The 21525-nt window shown below is 53.4% G+C and overlaps 1 protein-coding gene across 1 annotated transcript in view; it reads left to right on the forward strand.

Moving 5' to 3' along the window:
* KSR2 (kinase suppressor of ras 2) overlaps positions 1 to 21525 on the forward strand; it is a 242708-nt gene that overhangs the window by 28347 nt on the left and 192836 nt on the right. Inside the window, exons 2-3 of the mRNA XM_067550125.1 lie at positions 3786 to 3926; positions 11989 to 12139. Of these exons, the coding sequence (XP_067406226.1) occupies positions 3786 to 3926; positions 11989 to 12139 (292 nt within the window). The remainder of the gene's footprint in view (positions 1 to 3785; positions 3927 to 11988; positions 12140 to 21525) is intronic.

Raw genomic sequence — 21525 nt, forward strand, 5'->3', positions numbered from 1 at the left:
GTGCTCTTGTATAGAGCTTTCCAGCCTCAGAGACCACAGAGTCTCTGGGGCAGAGATCCCCTTTCCCTGACCTGTGCAGGAAGGAGCTATTTATTGATGGATTACTCCACTAGCCCCCCTGGTTGCAGGCTGCGACTGACCGGGTCTCCTCGGGGCTCCTCAGTAGCTGCCATGGGCGCAACCCTGCTGGAGGGAATGCCTGCAGGAGAGCCCCTCTGTGTATGCACATAGAGGGGATGCTTCGGCCTGGTACCTCTACTGAAGCCTAAAGAAGAGTCACGAGGCTCCATGTGGCTCGCTCAGGATCCCATGCACAGGCCTGTTGCCATGGAGAATAAGCTGGTCTAGGGGTGCTAGGAGGCGATGTGGATGTGTGGTTCCCCTTACAGCCTCGTTTCCTTCCTCGGTGATGGTGCCCAGTATAGCACTGCGAGACACAGCCCAGATAGAAGCAGAGCCAGAATCTTCTTTTGGTTTTGCTGGCCAGCAGGGGAGACCAGAGACCTGGAGATGGCTCAGTGGTTGGGGCAGTGAGTCAGGCAGCCCCTCGCTCCCAGGCCGGATTCTCCTCGCGGGTAAATCCACTGACTTCAGTTGAATTCCTGCAGATTTGTGTGCTGGGGGTAGGAAGGGGGGGGATAAACAACAGGATCCAGGCCCTGCTCGACAGCCCCCTTTTCCCAAGTCTCCACCTTGACCCTAGACATGGGAGAACCCAGCCTGCTCATGTTTAAAGCAACAATTACAAAATAACATTCAGTCCTCAGCTGGGCCTGGGAGCCCTGTTATGCTGCATGCTACCGACCTGTCGACCTGGCCCGTGATACTATCCCATCGGAGGAGTGAGCAAATCACTTCCCAGGAGAAGCCTGGAAAATATCACTGGAAAGATTTGCTAGGAGAGTGCTGCTCTGTTGTGCCTCCATTGCTCCCACTATTCCTGCTCCTAACATCTTTTAATCCTCCCTCCGCTCCGCCGAACCAAAACCCACAGCGTATGTGTGATCTAGGCCACATTTTCCTAGGATTTACATTGATGCAACTGCTGTAACTGGAACGATGTTCTACCTTTGTGAGTGGAGAAATTGGCCTGTAGGGAACACACTGTTGTGCAGTACAAAATGCTATATTTACTACTGAGGTAGCAAAAAAATAACGAAACTATCATTTGACAAAATAAATGAACAAAGCCCATTGAGCGATGCATTGTGCTAGGTTTTTGAGTTAAGCTCTTTTAGCTGATAACATGCAAAATGTTAGGCTTTTTTTTTGGGGGGGGGGGTGATTGTTTTTATACTATATTCATTGAGCACCTAGAAGCGTGCTGGGTGTTCTGAATAAAAGACCCAGTCAGAGGCTCAGAACTAACCACTTGAGGCCCTGATTCTGCATCACGATCTGCTAAAGCAGGCAATCGTGGCAGTACAGTGTCCCGTTGGCTTTAATGGGACTTAGTGAGGAGCTGTGCTTGTAAATCCTGGGGCACGATGGGGACCACAGAGAGAGAACTAGACAGGACAAACCAGAAAAAGATGATTGGGAAACGGGGCCAACTATTACTAATCCAGCTCCTGGGTTAGCCGAGTGGTACTGAACACATCCTGTTGGGGTTTTTTTGGTTCTGTTCACTTCTGTGTTTTTTGTAATCTTTGCCAATTGCCTTTTTAAAAAACCCCTAAAACTTTAAGGTGCTATTTTCATCTTAGCTCTCTTTAACCTTTTCCCCTCTGTTAACTCTTCTTTCTGTGGTCCAGCTGTGCAGCCTTTATGTTGACGAGCGCTTAAGCGGCTACGTAAGGGTAACCCAGTCAAGCTCTGAAGTCGAAGGGAGTTCTGCCAGTGACTTCACCTGGAGCAGGCTGACGCTCACTATTTTTAGGAATGTCTTGTGTTTTACCCTTATATTTTTAGAGCGCGATATGTCACATTAATAATAATGCATCTAGCAGGGGATGTTGTGGAAACGAGAAATTTTCAAACAGGCATGTGTGGTAGCCCACTGCCACCTGGCGTCCACAGAATTACCAAGCCAAAAAGCAAGGACAGGTGATTGCAGAGGGTTTCCTTCTGCAATATTGTCTTAAATGAGCCATAGTCTAATCTCTATTTCAGTTCAGTGAGGCTGGGTGTTTCGCATCATTCCAGTTCAGAATCTGGAAGTCTGTTAGTTAACCTCAGCTGTCGGGAGTGGCTGCAGAATGTCCATAAGCTATTGCTTTGAAATTTGACTTAGAAGGTCCTAGATCTAAATATGTGTGTGTGTGTGTGTGTGTGTGTGTGTGTGTGTGTGTGTGTGTGTGAAATGTCGATCTGTCTGTGCAACTAGCACCAAAAAGCCAAACGTCTCCCACAATCCCCTGCAAACTGAAATGCTGGGATGATCATGTAACACGTGTCCAGCACTTGGACTACTGGGGCATGCGTCACAATAGCAGAGCTACCACCACACCACGTAAGGGCGTGTCATTATTTCCATTGTGTCCTGGCTGAGGTCACGCAGTAAGGCAGTGGCAGGAACAGCAACAGAGCCCCGGGATCTTGATTGCCAGCCCCTTGATCTGACCACGAGGCACTGCATCAGAGATGGTTGGGGCTGAAAGTAGAATAGCTTGTCAGGGCAGGGATTGTGTCCTTTCATTCGCACCGGGAGGCACTTGGTATGCTGTTAGCAATAACAGGAATGAAGGTGCTTACATTGGGCTGAGTTCTAACCTTGCTGGCGGCACCCACTGAAGTTAATTTAACCCTCTGTGCTCTGCATGGGCTTGTGATGAAATGCATCAATGCTGCCTCTGCGCTGTAGACTTGTCAAGCCGTCTGTGCTGATTGTAGATGTTGGCCCTTGCAGAGGGAGAGTTGAGCCGGTTGCTGCTGTGAGTACAGTGCGGGCTGTCTTATGCAATCTGCCAGTGGGAAGTGGGCCGGTGTGAACGCAAAAGGCTTGTTGTCATCTCCTCTATCCTGCCTTCTCATGTGGATGCTCCCGATCTGGCTTCCTTCGCAAGACAGAATTCACAGACTTTAGTGTCCGCATTTCTCATTTCATCCCTTCAGTGTTGCAGATCACCAGGTGCTTCTGCAGAGCTTTTAAAAGAGGGAGTGTGGTGTTTGGACCCCTGACATGCTAATGGGCAGGCCTGGGCTCCCATTTTGCAAATTCCCATGCACACAAGAGTTACCCACAGGCATCCGTGTCGGCTGGATGCAGGTGCCTTTCCCAGAACAGCAGGACAGAGCTGGGGAAGCTCATTTGACCCCTGATATTTCTGGAGCAGAGTAAGCAGGTAGGTAGTGTTAACTGGCGCTTCCCCTCTTGCTGAATCTTCTTGGGACCAGGAAGAACCAGGCCTGGGAGCAATCTTGGAAACACAGCGTTAGTCGTTTCGGAGCGGACTCTGATTTGTGTTGAGTAGTACTTTGCTCTATGGATAGAGCTACTGACTTGTGTATGGCAGTTAAAGACTCTGACCTCTCCATCAGTACATGTCATTCTCCCAGGCTGGGGTTTTGTTCCTGCAGAGCCGGCATGTGCTTTTATGGGTTTGTGCCTGTAAAGATGCAGATCTCTGGAAATGGATGTAAATTAGCAATCTCTTGGATGCTGGCTGGCAGGTGTGGTATATAATGCTGAAACTTTTCAGTGTGAAGTGAATGGTTGCCCTTTGTCTTCAAAGATGGGGGACGTGGTGGCTTTGGGGAAAGAGGGCAGAGCGTGTGTGGGCACATGCGTGTCTGCATTTGCTGTGTGCCAGCTGCCTCGAAACGCCTTTTCCCTTCTCTTCCAGAGCAAGCTGGTCAAGTACTTCAGCCGCCAGCTCTCGTGCAAGCGGAAGGTGGCCCTGCAGGAGCGCAATGCCAAGCTGGAGGGGTTCCCACAGCTCCTGCACTGGTTCCGCATCGTCGACATCCGCAAGGAGGTCATGGAGGTAAGCAGTGTGCACCCACCCATCAGCCTGGCGCGTCTCTGCCTCGCCCTTCCCTGTGAGCTCCACTCGGTTCCCTCCCTCCCTCTGCCCCTTCTTTCCTGAGGTCCCCCCCCCCATTCTCCCCTCACTTCTTGTGTGCCAAGCACTGCCTCCCCTCCTGCAGATCCCTCCTTAGGGCCTGCTCTCTGGTTCTGACCTCCGCACTCAGAGCCAGGTCTCTGTCTTCCTGTGTGTGCCAAGTGCTGAGGACAGAGATGGAGTGAGCTCACAAAGCACAGGGAGTGTGCACTGTACGGTCAATTCATGGTATGCCCTAAAGGGTGTTGTACATCAGAGCACAGCCGGAGCCCCTGCTCCCACGGGGCACAGCCAGTTCCCAGGGGCGTGAGTCGCTCCCCTCATTGAGCTCATCACAGAGATTTACAAAAACAAAGAACAGGAGAGACACACCAAACCCAGCCCCCTGCCCTAGGCCATAGTGTTTCCCGGGCTGCGTGTCCTGGCACGCTTTCTCCTGCGCGTAAATGGGCCTGTAACGTGATCTGAGGTGGGGTTGCTGCTGCCCCTTTTCAGAGGAAGGCCTCGTGGCCCTTTCGAAGTGGCGGCTCCGTGGGGTAAGTGGGTAGAATTCTCTGAAGTGCCTTCGGGTGCGTCTGCACTGGGGCTGGAAGTGTGGTCCTGCCTGCGCTCGCTGTGACTGAGCTAGTGTGCTGAAAGTAGGGTACCGCGGCAGCACGCGTGGTGGGATGGGCCAGACAGCCGAGTCCGATCCCATCCGAGACCGTAGGCATGTACTCGGGGTGGCTAGCCCCTCCCACTGCTTGTGCCGCTGTGGCTACGCTGCTCCTTTTAGCACGTTACCCACGCTAACGCCGATCGAGCTGTGATGCCTCAAGCTGGAATTCACACCTTCCAGTTCCAGGGCAGACACTCTCCATGCTTTGGAAAATTGTACCGAGCAGCAGTTTACAAATATCTAGGCTCGGGGAAAGCACAAGCTGAGATCCCAGCAGGGCTAATGCTGCGCTTTGTATTTCCAGGGTTGCTAGACAAAGTTCCAGTGACTAGTTTCCTGGCGTTTAAGGCCAGAGGGGACCATCATGATTGTGTCGTCTGGCCTCCTGGGTAACGCAAGCCAGAGAACCTCACCCAGTCATACCTGCACTGAGCTATGTGACTTGTGGCTGAACTATAGCATATGTTCTAGGAATATTTTAATAGTTTCCTTAGTATGGATCTTTCCGATGAGACCTTAAAAACCAAGGTCCTGTCTTTCCTGTACAGGATAAAATACCTTAGGGCACTGGTTTTGCTAAGGGTAGGGTTTTGTCGCCAAAAGTTGATTTTAGCTGCTGCCCGCCAAACTGCATGGATTGAAACAGAGGGTCCCGCAGAAATACGTGATTGGGTAATTATAGACTGTCTCCTTAATGCATTTGCACAAGAGGGCGGCGGTAAGGTTTTGCAGCTGTCTCTTGTGCTATTAATGCTCTCCTAACACACACTTTTTGGGTAGAGAATTATCTCCTCCCCCACCCCACACACACCCTTTAAACCATGCTGCCTGTGGAGCTTTGTATTGATTTTTAATGTCAGGTGCCCATTCAGGGGGCTGGGGGCTCAGCTGACTGGCAGTGGGGAGGGAACATTCCATCTTTAGGTCATTTGGCTCATATCTGGCCCAGCTTGATAACGCCTGAAAGTCACTGGGTGGGAAATGAGCTGTTGGTCTTCTCTCTCTCTCTCTAGTTCTTGGTGGGAAGGTGGCCAGGTTACAAAAGCCAGAGGTACATCTCACCCATTGGCCGGCAGAAAGAGTCTAAGGGGAAAATACCCTTTGCATTTCTGTAGCACCTTCTAGGCAAGCACTTGGGTTGATGACTCCCTTAGAGGTAGGCGGCCTGGTCAGACATGAGGGGAACCAAGGCACAGAGGGTCTGAGTGGCTTGTCCAGAATCTCAACAAGGGAGTGGCACAGCTGGGACTAGAACCCAGGTCTCCTGACTCCTTGTCCTTTGCGCTAAACACTGGGCTGTCTTTGTTCAATCACAACAGCTAGCTGAACGTGTGTGTCCTGCTGAACTGATCCCCGAACGTCTCTGCTTTGGGTTATCCCCTAGTCCCTGTGGGCTTTGAATCACTTGGCTTATACCTACCCAGCCCTGTAGCTTCCACCCTCCTGGCTGGTGAAACGCTCGATAAGGGCAGAGGTCATGCCACTGTTATGCTGGGCCCTGCATCTGCTTCTCTTCGAGGCTGCCCACATTAGGGGGTCCTGAAGCCCCAGGGCCAATCCCACCTTTTGAATGCAGCAGCTCCAACAACACAGGAAGCCCCACAAAATGGGATGCTCTAACCGGAGCAGCTGTGGGCCATGCAGTTGGGCCTGCTGCCGTCTCCAGAGGGGAGCTGAGGCCTCTTGTTCCTGAGTGCGTGATCCAGTGAGGTGTTGATGTCCCTTGCTGAAGGCTCTGAGCCCCGCTAGAATTGAAGGACCCTCCCCTACTCCGTCCTCCTCAGAGTGCCTTTCTCTAACTGCGTCTCTCGCACGTGGCTGTTGGAAACGTCCCAAATCCCTGTAGCATTTAATGCTTATATGGTACCTTTCATGCAGAAGGATTGCCAAAGCGCTTCACAAACGATATATACAGAACCAGTGAGATGCAGCCCGTTCTGGGGTGGAGCCACCATGCTATGCAACACTGGGAACAGGAGAGATTTTAGCCCAGGAGATTGGGGCAAACCCTTTTCTTGGAAGAAATGCTAAGCATGTTTTCATGTCTCCCCTGGAGCAAACAGGACCTCGACCTTTAAGGCCTCATCCAGAAGATCAAGGCTCAGCAAACAGCAGGGAACTTGTTTATTGGAAGGGCTGAATCGGCTCTTCTAGGATTTGAACCTGTGACTCCAGGGAGATAAAGTCTTGACAATTCAATACCTCAGCCACAAAACCCCCTCCACATAGGGAGCTGTCCTCTCCGGGCTAGCCTGTCTCCTTTCATACTAGACCCCAGTATTTCGATGCAGCCTAACCACTGGCTGAAAACAACAGGATCCTTTTTACAATTAGGTTTGAACATCTATTTTCTATCTTGTAACCCTATACATGGGGTATAATCCCCGCTATGTGCCCTAGCTGGATTTCAGTCGTGCCTTTTGTCAGGGGTATTTAGTCCTTAGATTTAAACTATATTCTCCTGTTTGTTTGTCCAGTGCTGTGTTGGCTCTTGTGGTGTCACTGTTATCTCGGGTCCCCTGCTTTGTGGCTCCCCTACTGTAGCCTGCAGAGGGTTTTCTCTATTGCTACCTGCATGCGGGGACTCGGCCACGCCACCCCGAGTTTCCCAGTCACTGGGTCTGCCTTACCCATGTGTAGTATCTGCCCACTCCTGTCCTGGCACCGTCATGGGCACCCTGGGCCTGATGTTCAAAGATCCGGGGTGCCCCTAACTCCTTTATAGTCCGTGGGAGCTGTGGGTTCTGAGCACCTCTAAAACCCAGGCCTCTGGCAAACTGGACTGTGTCATGGGGTGACTCGGCCCCTTTAAGGGTGTGTCTACACTGCAGCTGGCAGTGAGCCTTCCGGCCTGGCGAGACAGACTGGTGCTAGTGGGGCTCGAGTTAGCACGATAAAATTAGCAATGTGGATGTTGTGGCTGGGGCGGCAGCTTGAGTTCTCGAGCCCTCCTGAGCCCCGGGGTCTCACCTCGGGCGGGTAACCTGTCTCCATCAGTGCTGCAGTGTCCACCCGGCTATTTGTAGCATGCTGGTTTGAGCGAAGGTAGTGTGTGTATCTGTCTGTCCAGGCTGGGAGACCTGCACCCACCTGCAGTGTCTGTGTACCCTAAGGTGCCTCAGGGGGCCGGGCAGGGCTGATTAGGGGAGCCCAAGTTGTAACTGGGGATGGATGAACAGCCGGAGGGCTTGATGGAGGTGATCTGTACCACCTGGGGAGGGTGTGGCTGGGGAAGGGGGAGTGTAGGGAGGGGATGGAAGGCAGGCAGGGTAAGAAGGCCTGAGGTGAGGATGTGCTGGATCCTGTCTTGGGAGGACTGGTTGGAGCAGACCAAGCTCGAGGGGGCGAGAGAGAGAGTAAAGCTGCAGGGGGAAAAGATCAACACCCGGGTAGGCCTGGAGAGGGCCGGTGCTCAAGGGAGCCGACGCTGCGAGTTAGGGGCTGGAAGAAAGGAGAGCGAGCGGCATCAAGGCGGAGCGGCTGGCGATTCTGGGGCTGCGGGTTCCTGAGGAAGGGATGAAGAGTCCAGGTGAGGAGGTGGGGGGGACCCTGACCCAGCAGTGGAGGGAGAGGTAGTTACGTTTTGGACTCTGTTTGGTGGATGAGGCTGGCACTGGAAGCTCCAGGGAAGCTCCAAAAGGGCAGCCGATCGGCTGGGATTTCTTACATGGGCTTGAACTAGGGGGAAGGACGTTGTGAGACACTGGAAGGACGATGCTGCTCTGGAAGAGGCTGGATGTTAGGGGAGGCTGGCCGGAGGGCCAGGTCCCCATCACAAAAGCCTGTCTTGAAAGCCAAAGCAGCTTAGGAAGTCCCTTCTAAACGTGGAGTAAAACGTGCTGGCGCTGAGCCTCGTTGGACACCCATTCGCTGCCTCCCTTGCACCCCACTCAGCACGCTGCGCTATAGCTGGCCTCTTATCCAGCTCTCCTGTCTGTCTGCGGCGGCACCTTCGCCTGCTGGCGAGTAGTAATGCTCTGCCCTTCCATAGCCTCTGTCATCTGAGATCTCTGAGCGCTCCACAGACAAGCGCCTTACAGCACGCCCGGGGGGCCAGGGCTGAGGGGCAGCAGAGGCCCAGCAGTTCAGAGCGAGTTGTCTGCCACACACCACATCAAGGGCAGACTCAGGAATGAAACCCAGGAGCCCCAACTCCTAGTTCCCCCCTCTAACTGTTAGACCACGCTCGGGACCGGATGCAGCCTGGATTCAGCCTAGACAACTCCCACTAGGCCACGTCCAGCCTTGAAGGAAGCAGGCAAAAGTCCCACTCAAGCCACTGTCGCTCCCCTCCAGAGGGGAGTCTTGCAGGGAAGGGCGGAGTAAGAGGGGGGAACTCTGCAGGCTGGCACTGTAGGCCAGGCAGCCTGGAAGGAAAATGATTGCCCAGAGTTCAACTCTCCACCACCTCCTTCAGGACCAAGCCCTTTGCCTTATCCCTCCTGGGAGTGGGGACTAACGTGGCTCTCCAGATGGGGAGGCTGCCGCTCTTCGGCCTCCCAGCTCTTGGGCGAGTCGCTTAGCTGCTGTTTGCCTCACTTTCCTAGTTGGTGAAGTGGGACCAGGGGGACTCAACCACTGGGGCGGGCTGGCGAACGACGCTGCTCTGTCGGTTTCGAGCGGCCAGACTTCCTGTCTTGGGGAAGCTGTGTGTTTGAGCCATACAGCAGGCTCCGGGGCACTGGTGGGGAAGGGTCGGCGTCGAGGAGATCGCAGACGTGTGGTGGCAACAGGGAGGAAAAGGGAAGCAAGCTGCTTTGTCCCATTCCTCCCCATGAAAGTAGGTAGTCCTGGCAGGGAGATGCACTTCACCAGGTGTTCCACCAGGGGGCAGACTTGCGCCACCAATTGGATCTCTTCTGCGCAAATCGGCGCCTGTTGTCCAGACCAAATACCAGAATGGGGAGATTTCTCCTGCTCTCGGAAACGTGGTGCTGCGGCTCTGTGATGTCCCAGCCGATAGAGGCAGCGCTGTCTGGTGGTTAGGACCCAGGCATTGTATTTAGGGACCTGCGGTTCTGGATTTCCGCCCACGCTACTGATTCTCTGTGTGAACCGGGGCAAGTTGCTTAGGCCCAGAATGGTCACGTGTCTGCTTAGCCTGAGACGTGTGGGGCCTGGTTTTCAGAAGTGCTGACCTTGGCGGGAGCTGTGGGTGCTCAGCACCTTGTAACTCCGCCCCCAGCATCTCGAGTTTGACCGCCGGTCAGTGGGTTCTTCTGAAGATGTAGGCCTCACGCTTTCCGTGCTTCATTCTCCCGTCTCTGTAATGGGGGCAGTGGTGCTGCCCTGCCGCCTGCGAAGAGCTTTCCAGAGCCTTCAGTCAAAGGATGACAAAGCCGTGGCAATGCCCTGACGTGGCCACTGGCAATCTCCCTCAATGGCTTGAAATGACTTACAGCTACTGGGAAACCACTGGCAAATATCTGTCTAGCTGCGCTCTGCAGACCAGGGCTGTGCCTGACTGGAACGGCCCCACCAGAGAAAGGGCAGGCCGGCCTGGCATTCATTTCCCCAGGTAATGCCAGGGATGGGGCAATCCAGATTCCTGGCACATGATGAGGTGGGGCCTCCCCATGTCTCTATCCCCACCACTTGGAGTCGCCCTCTTCCCCTCTCAGAGGCCTGGGTAGTGACGTGGGATCTCCCTTCTCCTCATAGGAGTCACAGCAGGGCCCCTATTCCATGGGAGAGAAGTGACGAGCAGGGGTCCTTTCTTTCCCCAACAGGCAGGGACTGGGACTGACCTCAGCAGCTGGAGTGAGTCTGCATGGGGGGGGGGGGTGTGAAACAAGCTTGCTGCTTTCCTTCCCTGGCCCCACAGAGTCCTCAGTCGAGGTGCTGTGGATGTGGTTCCCCAGAGCATCAGGCTTGGCGTTCACACTACACCGAGGTGCAGAGTGCAGTTCATTCCTGTCCAAGCTATTGTGTCAGGCTCTCGGCAGACTCAGGCTGATGTGAGTATCTCAGTTACACTCAAGTCACATTTTCAGGCTTTTCGTCTTGATTCTGAAGGCTTGAGACTTCCTCTTTAAAATGAAAACTGAGATTCTGATGCAGTCATGACTGCAGGCGCTGGGACTGTCGGCATGGGCCCAATGAAGGCACAGATGCCAGCTTCAAGGCCTCTGAAGGGGTGTAAAGAACCGAACTTCTCAAAGTCTGACTTGAGTTCAGTGACTCTTCTAAATTTTGCCCCAGCCCCAACTGGATCAGCCCTGCGGAGCCCCATGTTCGAGTGGACTGCAATCCGACGTAGCATGGCGCCTGTCACACCATGCAGTCCCAAAGCGCTTGCCTTGTCATGTGTTACCATCCAGCAAGGTGCGAACACCCTCCACTCCCATTGACTACAGTGTGAGCAGAGAGCGCTGGGCACCCTGCTGGATGGACCGCTGATGGGCTGTAGGAGCACAGTCGTTCTAGATGCATGTGCCTTTATGATGACTCTTAGCACTTACTCACTTTGACAGGCGCTCTCCCTCTCGCTTGACAAAGGTGGGTCAGTATTTCAGAGGTGTGGGCATTCGGGCACAGAGAGGCAAATGGACTAGGCCAGGGTCACGTGGCAAGTCACTGGCTGCATGTGATACAGAATTCAGGTCTCCTGAATTCCAGACAGGGCTGACTGCTCTGTGCTCAGCAATAGCTCAGGGTGATTGGCAAGTTACCATCTGCTTTGGAATGAAGCAGTTTTGATCATCGGGCTGGTATTATGTCCACCTCTTCCCACAGTGGCCCATGGGGTTTTTATCTTCTGCCAGGACAGCAACCAAAGACAGAAAGGTCAGACCTTCGTTAGTATCTTACATGAGATCAGAAAGCAGCTGTTTGGCTCTGCAATGAAACTTTTCCTTATGCTGAAGCTTCATTTTCAGGATATCTATCAATGCAGGCTGTAGTTGCCTCAGGGATGGGAGTGGAGAGATTTCTTCATATATGCATATAACAGTCTACAAATAGTTGGAAATCCTATAATAAAATTGCCTACTGTGCATGGGTCCACAGGGTAATGACATGTTTACTTGGCGTGTATTTTTCAGCCACTAGATATCTCTGTGCTGTATAGAGTTCCAGGTGTGATTGGGTCCTGGTAAACAATATGAGACAAAGCTGGAACTCGAGCTGTGTGGAAGTCTGTTTATATGTGTTAGTAGGTGGTAGCAAGTATCTTTCTTAAGTGCATCCTCTGTGGGAAGGTCTGTGATTCCATGTGTCATGGCTCTGAGGAATGGGCTTTCCTGTCTCTATTTTCTGAGATTGATTTGCCTTCAGCTCCCAGGATGCTTCTCCCTCCCTCATCCCTCTCCTGTCTCTCATCTCTAGGAAATCACACCTGGCCAACTGAGCCTGGAGGACCTTCTGGAAATGACTGATGATCAGGTCTGTGAGACGGTGGAGAAGTTTGGGGCCAACAGCGAGGAGTGCGCCCGGCTTAACGCCTCTCTCTCCTGCCTCAGGAGCGTCCACAAATCAGGTGAGGAAGGGCTGTGCAGAGATTCCTGCTTTCTCCTGGGTCTCGTGGACTCACTCATCTGCTGGGGAGTCTTCAGACTCTCTCCGAGAGCCCTAAGTGCTCCTCCGTCTTCTCCCCTTTGCTCCCTAAACCTGGTATTGGCCGACTGGCGGAGTGCAAGTCCCTTGGTCAGTCTAATCGATGTTAGTCCTGAGCTGGCTGGAAGAGACGGGCCTGCTGTCACTTCACGCCCCCCAACGCCAGCCCAGGTGGGCATCAAAGTAGCTGGTGGTTTCCATCAAGGTCCTATTGTTTGTGGCACCCTGGGCACCACTTGTCGCCTTGGTTGGCAGCGTCAGCAGAGTTTCCAGTTATGGTATATAGACTAGAACATCGGTAGCATTAGAGCCCATGTGGAATTAGATCCAACCTCCAGGGGGTTCAAACCCTATCGAATTGCTATGTTTCCTGTATAACCCTTTGTGTCCTGCCTGTTAAATTCCATGCGACTCTTCCATAGTGGCAACAGGCAGGACAGTGCCAACTACCCTCTCCCCCTTAAAGGCAAGTCCCTGCAGGCCAGAGTGGAGGCGCACGGGCATGGAGCAATGCATAGGAAGCTCATGTGGCCTTTGTCCATGCTGTGGATAAGCAGAGCCCTTCAGTCTCTAGAGCTGTCATGCTGGCACCTCTCTCTCCCGCGTGGGGGAGATGATGAAGAAGGAAAGCTCTGCCAAACCTCCCTGGATGGGGCCGTTCAGTGAGTGGGAATGCCAGGAGCAGTCTGACATGGGGAGTGCGTGGCCACGCCTGATGCATGCCCGTGCTGGGAACTGCTCTTGTCTTTTTACCAATCTGATGACTTCACATTTTGCCTTTCCTTTGGGATTTTCCTGCTTCGTTTTGGACAAGAGGATCCACAGAGAGAGAGACACACACGTGCTGTTTGGGAGCAAAGCACTTGATGATCAAAAGTTATGGCAGTACAAATGCAGGGAGGTGTGAGCCCATCTGTGTCTCACTGATTTGACAGCTCATAAGGGGCCAGTCCTGGCTTCCGCTCATCAGAGGCTGGGTTGATGGCGCAGTGTGGATTTGGATTCAGAGCTGGATCCAAACTACCTCCAAACCCAGGGGCTGCCTTGGCGCCAGGGGTGCCAGACCATTTCTAGTCTGCATGTTTGTGAAATGCCCGGGATGTGCTTCCGGGAGGAAATGGGGGAAAGAGGTGGAGACATGAGCTCTTCCTCCCCTCAGCCCCTCACCCCTCGGCACAGTTACAGGCAGCAGAAAGCTGGGGAGGAGGCTGCTGTGAGCCCCAGAAACTCCCGTCTGAGATCACGGTCAGCCCTGAGGCAAGTCTTTCCTCGGTGCATGGGGTATATGATGCTTTCTAAACTGCTCCAGCAGGGGAGCCACTGCCTGCGCCTGCTTAGAGTGCGTATGTGCTGAAGACCCTTGTCTACCAGCCATGTTTACACAGACCTGTAGCTGAACCATGTTACAAGGTAGCTTATTACTGCCTGCTGTGATTTTTTTCTCTCTGCTCAGACAAGACTGAGTCATGTCATGATGTGATTTGGCCAACGCCATGTTGAAACACGTATCTCCCCCGGGGATGTTGTTTTCCACCCATGTCGTGGTCCTGTGTGAGCTCTGGCAAGTCGCGTAGGCCCGGATCCTGCAAACGCTTGCGCGCACGCTTAGCTTGACACATGGACATGAGGGGCTGCTCATGGGCTCAGAGCAAAGCATGTGGATAAGTGGGTGCAGCCTCTGGGCCATAAGCTCTCCGCAGCTGTTCTCCTGCTGGGAGTACTGCCTGCCTATCTCCCAAGGCTCTGAAGTTTGCATTGTCCATGTTTGCAAAGCACTTTGGCTGATGTGACAGGAGGGCCAAGTATCATTACAGGGAAGTTAGCCACGCTGAGGCTGTTACATACAAGCTCCAAGAGGGCTAGGGGAAAAGTTGCCCTCCCTCCACCCCCCGGCTCCCTGCCTTGTGGAGTTCACTGCACGTAGCGGGAAGACGGCACTGTTGCACTGCACGGCCACGTTCTTTGTGTAGCTCCATCAGTCTTGTCAATGCGTGCGCCGAGCCTCCTTCCTCTGTCCAGCAGAGGGCACCCGAGGTCCTTGAGAGAGCTACTGCCGCTTGGACCGCACAAAGTCCTGTTCTATTAGGGTGTGAGGACGGTGCCATCTTCATCCACAGCAGGTGATGTGGAGCCAGGCAGCCTGAGAAACCAGAGGGGTTTTGCTGGAACTGAAGTTTCCATCTAAAATGCAAGGGCCAAATCCAGCCTTTGCCTTGCATCTCTGGGCTCGCACACAGCAGGGCTGAATTTAGCTCAAGATCTTCCTCTAAACTAAGTCTTGCTTAGTTCTAATCATACTGGACCTGAGCCTCCAGGCCCTCCTGTGAGTTCTTGGCTGTTTGCCTGTGTTGGGCTTGCAGCCTGGGCTTCCCTCTTCCCCGGCTGGCAATGAACTTGGGCCTCTACATGCAGAACTTCCATTATGGAATTGCAGCTGCTAATCTGGTTTGTGTTCAGTCCTCTTTTCCCTTAAATTTCACCTGTCTCAACAATATCTGGTGGCCGTGAGTTCCACAGGGTGACTGAGTAAAACAGGATTTCCTTTTACCTGTTTTAAAAGTATCTTAATTTCAGTGAGTGTTGCCACAGATGGCAGCCTTGCACGACCTTCTCTGCCCCATTCATTCTCTTTTATACCTGGATCTCCTTTAAACCAAACAGCCCCAGACTTTTTAATCTTTTCTTGTATAGAAGCCCCTTGGTGCCTCCGTTTCCCTGCTCTCCTGGGGACAGCATCCATAGCTGCTAGCGCCAGTCCTTCCTGCGGAGGTTAACCCAACAGGTTAATTCTGCAGAGACATCCTCTGGTGCCCCGAGCAATGCTCCAAGGACTCGCAGTGTTTGAAGGGGGCGGCAGGCCAGTTATGCCAGTAAAGGAGGCCGCTCCGACCTGGCTGGGTCAGACAGGACAGCACAATGACTCCTTGTCTCACCTCTCACTCGGGTTGGGTCAGCTGCTTTCTCTCTGATTTCCAGTATCTCATTTACACCCACCAAAAATTTTTCCCAGCTCAGGCTGTTGGGGGGGGGGGGGGACTCGCAGCTGCACTGCAGCCCCTAAGCCCCAAAGAATAACTCCTGCAGACGTGGGGCCTCCTTAGTACTTTTTGCATCTGCAGCTCAAACCTTTGCCCAGAGTGGGTAGGTGTCGTTACGTCCAGTTCACACAGAGGCAGCCAGCCAAGCACTTTCCAAGTGGCCACTGGTTTGGGTGCATCTCAGCTGCAGTCAGATCTTTGCAGTACTGAACACCTGCAGCTCCCGTTAACTTCAGCTGGAGCTGTGCTGCACAGCGCCTTTGAAAGGTAGTGCCCCAAAGTGAAAGTGCCAGAAGTCAGTGGACTCTGCTCCATACTATGCCTTCAGGACAGCCCAGGGCCACCCAGCCGGCCAGTGGTAGAGCTGTGAATGGAAGCCTGGTCTCCTGACTCCCAGCCCGGTGCCCTACCCAGGCAGGGCCATGGCTCTGCTTTGCTAAGCGAGCTGGCGTATGGAATGCAGCTAGCAATTATTCTGCGCATTCCTCACATCTGCTGATGCCCTCAGTGCCCAGTGAAAGGCCGTGTGAGGCACTGGAAGCGGAAGGAGAATTGGGGCGGGGCGGTGATGGCACCAGCCCACGAGAGGAGGCAATAAGTAGCATGCCTTCTGCAGCGGCGCAGTGAGTGGCTAGGAGTGGAGACCCCAGAGCCGGTCTCGTCGGGGCCAGGCAACTTGGGCGTATGTAAACTGTGCTCATTTACATCTGCCTGTGATGTAAATGGGGAAGGACAGTCGTGATCAGGCATGTGCACGGGTGGCAGGAGGAATGCGATGGAAACTCTCGTGTGGAAGGATAAACGGCTCTCCCTCTGCAATGGGCTGGCAGGTGGCAGCAGTACTAACAAGGTCCCAGAAAGCCGCTGACTGCATAGTGCTCACCCAGCTTCATCCCTCCGCCGGGTTCCTGTCCCCATCACGAGGGCTTTCCACACCCATGGCCACGCATCATCTTCTCTGGATGGTCCCCTGCGGACATGTTGGTGGGTTTACTCACGTGCATGGTTCCTGTGGTGCTTTCCCCCTCGTGGCCCGGGAAAGTCTTCGCTCCATTTCCCTCTCCCGCAGAAAAAGTCAGAGTTCTCACTCACAAATGCTGCTGATCTCCGGGGTTTGCGGCTGATTCAGTGGCCCTGGGCCTTTGTATTGATTGTGGAGCCCCTTCTGGCCCTGGCTGGGAGCATGAACCAGTGGCTGTCTCTGGGGCAGCCTTTTTAGGGTAATCCTACAGAGTCTGGGGGTGGGCGGGCAAAGAAAAGTCAATGCAGCCTCCAGATGGGGATGGCTCCAGCCCCTCTAGCCCCTGTCAAAGCTGTAGCCCCTGGCCGTCCTACTGCTGGGATGTGCCGACTCAGTGTCCCTGGGCCCAGGGATGGGACGAGGTGGTGCCATTTTGGCTGCACGTTCTCCCCCATGCTTTCTTTCGGGGGCCAGAGGAGACAGCCATGTGTTGAGGCACGGTGTGATCTGCCCCACTGTGTCTGCTGCTTCCTTCATAGTATCCGCTCCAGCTCCTCGTTGATAGCTGGCTGGTGCACTCTGCAGTGTCTCTGGCTGGCAGCAGAGGGCATCCTGCGACAACGAAGCTTCCTTGGATGGGTGAGCTGGAGCGTGGCAAAGTTGCAGCTCTCTTAGGGGATGTCTACACGCAGTCAGACACTCTCGGGCTCGTGGGGTTCAGGCTAAGGGGCTGCTTAATTGCGGTGTGGACAATCAGACTTGGGCTCCAGCCCGAATGGGACCCGCCCGTGAGGCCCAGTCAGTTGACCCAGGCTCTTGGTCTTGCTGCGGTGGGTTTTTTTTTTTTTTTTGCAGTGTAGACGTACACTTCGGGCCCTGCGCTGCCGTATGTGGTTCCCGCTGAGCGCCCTCTGCAGTTGGCCTGTAGGATGTTCGTGGGGGTTGCTCCTGACCTGTGCGGGGGGAGAAGGGAACCCCACAAGAGCAGCTGAAGCACTGCATGCCTCTATGGTGTTGGATATCCTGGGGCTTGGATAAGGGCTCTTCTCCCTGTGGCCTGGCAGCTCCCCCAACTGCATCTATGCCCGAGTCTGAATTTGTGCATGCGCCAGCAGCTGCAGGGTTGTACGTTTGGCCCTGTGACTTCCCTGTAGGAGGAGAAGTCGGGGCAGGTCACCCCCATTGTAAAGTCACACCAAGGGCTTGTATAAGACACAAATCTGCACCAGTGCTGTAGCTGTGTACACCCAAGAGGTGGAAGTGCTGCACTAGCACAAAGTGGGGTTTACACCACTGTCGCTTAACCGGTTCATTACTGGATGAAACGGCGCTGCTGCGAACAGCGGATTTCCTTGGTAAAGCTGCATTGCTGGAATCTTGCTGTGCACCGGTGTGGTGTACCTGAGGGTGTACCGACACCATGTATACTGGTGAACCCTAGCTCCCATGCCCTCAACGGGAGCCGCTCCAGATTTGCCCGGGTACAAGTGAGATCAGACATCCAGCCGAAGTAGTGAAAGGTGAGCTTGTGCCTGACATTTCCCACCAAGCACAAGTCTCTTTACCATGGTTAACTCCCTAAATCCAAGCCTCTCTCACGTCTCTGCCCTCCTTCCCTTTGGCATTTTTGCTAATTCTTCCCAGTATTTGTCCAAGCGTATTGATTCTTCCCCTTGGAGCCCACTGCCAGACTTGAAATGTAAAAGGCTCCCAGCGTTGTCTTTGTTTAAATACCTTCTGCTTTTAAAGCCTTCTGCAAACAAATCCCATTTCACTCTTGGTGATAGCGCTGAGCCCAGAAAATAGCAAGGATTCTGTCCGTATCTTTCAGCCCCCGTGCTCCCTGGATGGCAGCTTTATGCTGCTCCTGATCAGTTTTGCACATAAGGAGCAGCATCAAGTATTCTGCTGCAGTGGCATCATTTGCATGTTGAAAATACTCAGTATCCTTCGCTACATAGCAGAGGTCCTCTCTGAACATCCCAGCACATGACTGCAGGTAGGCAGAAGCCCTGCTGCCATTACTTGTGCTCTGGTTGTTTCGGGAGACACATTGGTAGAGATAGAAGGAGAAGGGGAAAGGGAAATACTGCAGGGTCAGGAGATGGTGTACAAGGAGAGGTGTTTTCCAGTGGTCCGAACACAGCAGTGAGAAGCAGGAATTGCTGAATTCTGGTTCTGGTTCTGACAATGAAATTTTCTGTGTTGTGCAATTTACTTAATCTCTGTGCCTCACTGTTCCTGTGTGCAAAACTGGACCTGTTAACCCTTGCTGACCTTACAGGTGATGGAGAAATAGCACTTTAGAAACACACAGTGCCCTACGTGCTAAAGAGTACTTTTGTAGCTGCGTCTCTGTGTGTGGGGAGGACAAGATCAGATCCCAGCTGTGTTTTTCCATATTCAGCCCCCTCAGAGAGAGCAGCAATTAGATACATTGACATTCTCCCCAGTATTGTATTGGTGCTATAAATGTCATTCTTTACAATCAACTGGAGGCAAGGAAGCATGGCACTTAAGCGCTTTCCCCCTCTGAAAGCATGCACCTGCTGGGTGGGATGGAGGCAGTCTTAGGAGGTGGTGTCAGGCCTGTTGGTGAGTAACTGCACTGGAAACCCTGGGTGGTTTTCTGCATTCTCAGGGCACCCAGACTACTCGCAAATTCGGGAGGAATCCAGAAGAATGGATCTCCCATTGTCAGAGTTTTTGGACATTTTCAAAGCGAGCTCTTTGGAACGGACGTTTTCAAAACCTTTCATTCGACCTGAACAAAATCTGTTTCTGTTTTGTGTTTGGGTGAGAGAACTGAAAAAATCCAGTTCGTGTTTGAAACAAATGGATTTTTTTTGCCCTGGATATTTTCAGTTTAGCCACCACAACGAAAAACCAATTATGCAGTCAGCCTAGTGCCTTGTTTTTAATGGTGCATCCCAAGTTCATCCCTGGTGTATGAAGCCAGTGTAATTACACCAGCAATGAATCTGGCCCAGCGTCTTTTTCGCATGTTTTCATCTTACTTTTACATCCAACAGCCTCTAGCGCTGCATTTAAACAGAGCCACGGGAGCCAGCTAGGCCACCGCCACTACCATGCCGATTTGCACCGTACTGCTCCAGGGTGCTGTGCTGGGCTGCCCAGTGGCACCGTGCAATGGCACTGGACCTTGTGGTGACCTGGGTGTGGGCCCCACGACATGGGATTGCACCATGAGGACTGGGTGATCCTGGGGAATATCCGTGTGCGTTGCCACCAGAGCAAGCGGGGGGAAAGGTCTGAGTTTTCAGTCTTAGGGTATGGCTGTGCTGCACTCCGAGGGGGGCCCACAGCACACATGGACATGCCCCCGCTGGCTTTCACCTAGCCAACTCAAATAATAGCAGTGAAGACCTGACAGCGGCTTGAGTACACGCCCCGGCTCCTGGGGGGCCTGCATAGCCTGTGCTGCTGCAGTCTCCCTCTTGCTGGTACCGCAGCTAGCCAGATCACAGCTCGCTTGGGTGTGTCTACACGTGCTGCCATCACATCTCTGACTGCAGTGTACACGCGATCTCAGGGCAGCTTCTCAGGGTGCTGGTGTTGCAGGGCAGAGCGGAGCTAGACTAACCGCAGGGAAGGTCTGATAGAGCAGTACTGGCTTCAGACCCCACCTTGACGACCAATTCAGTCTTGGGGCAGAAGAGAAGGCTCAAAGGGGAGCAGTGATGGCTACAGAACTTACCATGCCATAGCCAAAACCCTTGTCTGCACCCAGATTGTCTCTGCACAGGACACTCCCACCGTCGGTTTGCATCTTCCCTCTTCTTTTAGGAAAGCTGCACCTGCCCCACGGGGGAGCACGGGTCCCGAACAAGCAGTGTGCTCTCTAGTGAGGCGTGTCGTGGGTCCCTGGGGGATCAAGGCAGAGCTTCCTTGTGCTGTTGGTGGTGCAGAGAGCAGTCACTCGTGGTCAGGGGAAAGCTGGCAGGTCATGTGATGCTGGTTGTCCTTATGAGAGCTAAAAACCCTTTCCCTTTGCCCCACCACTGTACTGCAATGTGAAGGGCAGAAGACGTGGGCTGTCCAAGGGTGAGTGAGAGAGGATGCTCCGTTGAGAGACTCTTTGTACTGGATGTGTCTTGCCCTATGGAAAAGGCTGCATATCCCTTTGCTAGCACACAGGTTTAAACAGCGTGGCTCCCCACCCGTCTTCTCCTTTTAGGGACTTTCTCTCCCCCCCAGTGGCACAGCAGCCTCCTCTCCATCCATCTGCTTCCCGCCACGCACTGATCCTCGTTCTGCGGGCCGAAGAGTTGTCAGGCAAGCACAGCAGATGCAGTTGATGGAGGAAAAGCAAATGACCATCCTGTAGCTGTTACAGTGGTTTCTGGGGCCAGGCCTGCTGGCTGCGCAGTGCTGGGTGTGGCCACACAGGGCTCGTTCTTGATTCTTGGCCGAGGAGGGACATGGGGAACATTAAGGGAAGGTAGAGTCAGGCTTCCCAGCTTACAGCTCGTTAATTGGGCACAAAGGGAGTTCCTGGCTAGGTGGGAGCCACCTGCTGTCAATCAACTCTTGCTTTTTCTTTCTTTTCATCAAGCAACTGTCTGTGCCCCCCTGATCTCTCCAGGAGAGAGCACTGCAAAGCTGCTGCTGCTGCTGCTTCTAGGCTTCTCCTACCCCATGTCCCAGGCGAGCACACAGACCCCTGGAAACAGGAGGGGGGAAAGACCCATCTTTGTTCTTCCGGGCAGCCTTCTCCAGCTTCATCTGCAGGCACTGCCTGATTTGCTTTAAACTGGTGCCGCTGTTGGGATTTCCACCCCTCACGGTGGGAGGCTGCCCCACAGTGGAATGGATCTCTGCATTAGGAGGTTTGCCAGATACGTGACTACCCTTTCCATCGCTCTGCTTAACTCTATCCCTCAGCGTTCTGCTTGTGTGTGTGTTGTTCTCACCCTAGAGGGCTGCAGTGTCTGAATCTTACGTTTGCACTGAGCTTCTCTGGGTCTCTTCAGTTAGAGGAATGCCCCAGCTGTGTTGTCAAGGCCAGGTTGTGAAAGCCGGGACTGGGAACAGTGCTGCGGGAGAGAGAGGTCTAGTTGGTGGGAATCTGAGCAGATATTGGTGTTGCCAACTCTCATGATTTTACGGCGAGATTTGTGACATTGGGTGCTTATCTTAAAGTGTCAGCTCCTAGAGTCATGTGAACACAGCAGAATCTCCGCTTTCATTGACAAGGTAAGTTTCTAGCCCTCGTGGTTCCAGAGAGGCACGTGAAAGCATAGCCACCATGCCGCCGAGGCCTTCATAAACCAGATAGCAAAGAGCCCA

The sequence above is a fragment of the Emydura macquarii genome, unplaced genomic scaffold (assembly GCF_026122565.2).
Source record: "Emydura macquarii macquarii isolate MOO-44397 ecotype Brisbane River unplaced genomic scaffold, CSIRO-AGI_Emac_v2 contig_1254, whole genome shotgun sequence".
NCBI classification, from domain to species: domain Eukaryota; kingdom Metazoa; phylum Chordata; order Testudines; family Chelidae; genus Emydura; species Emydura macquarii.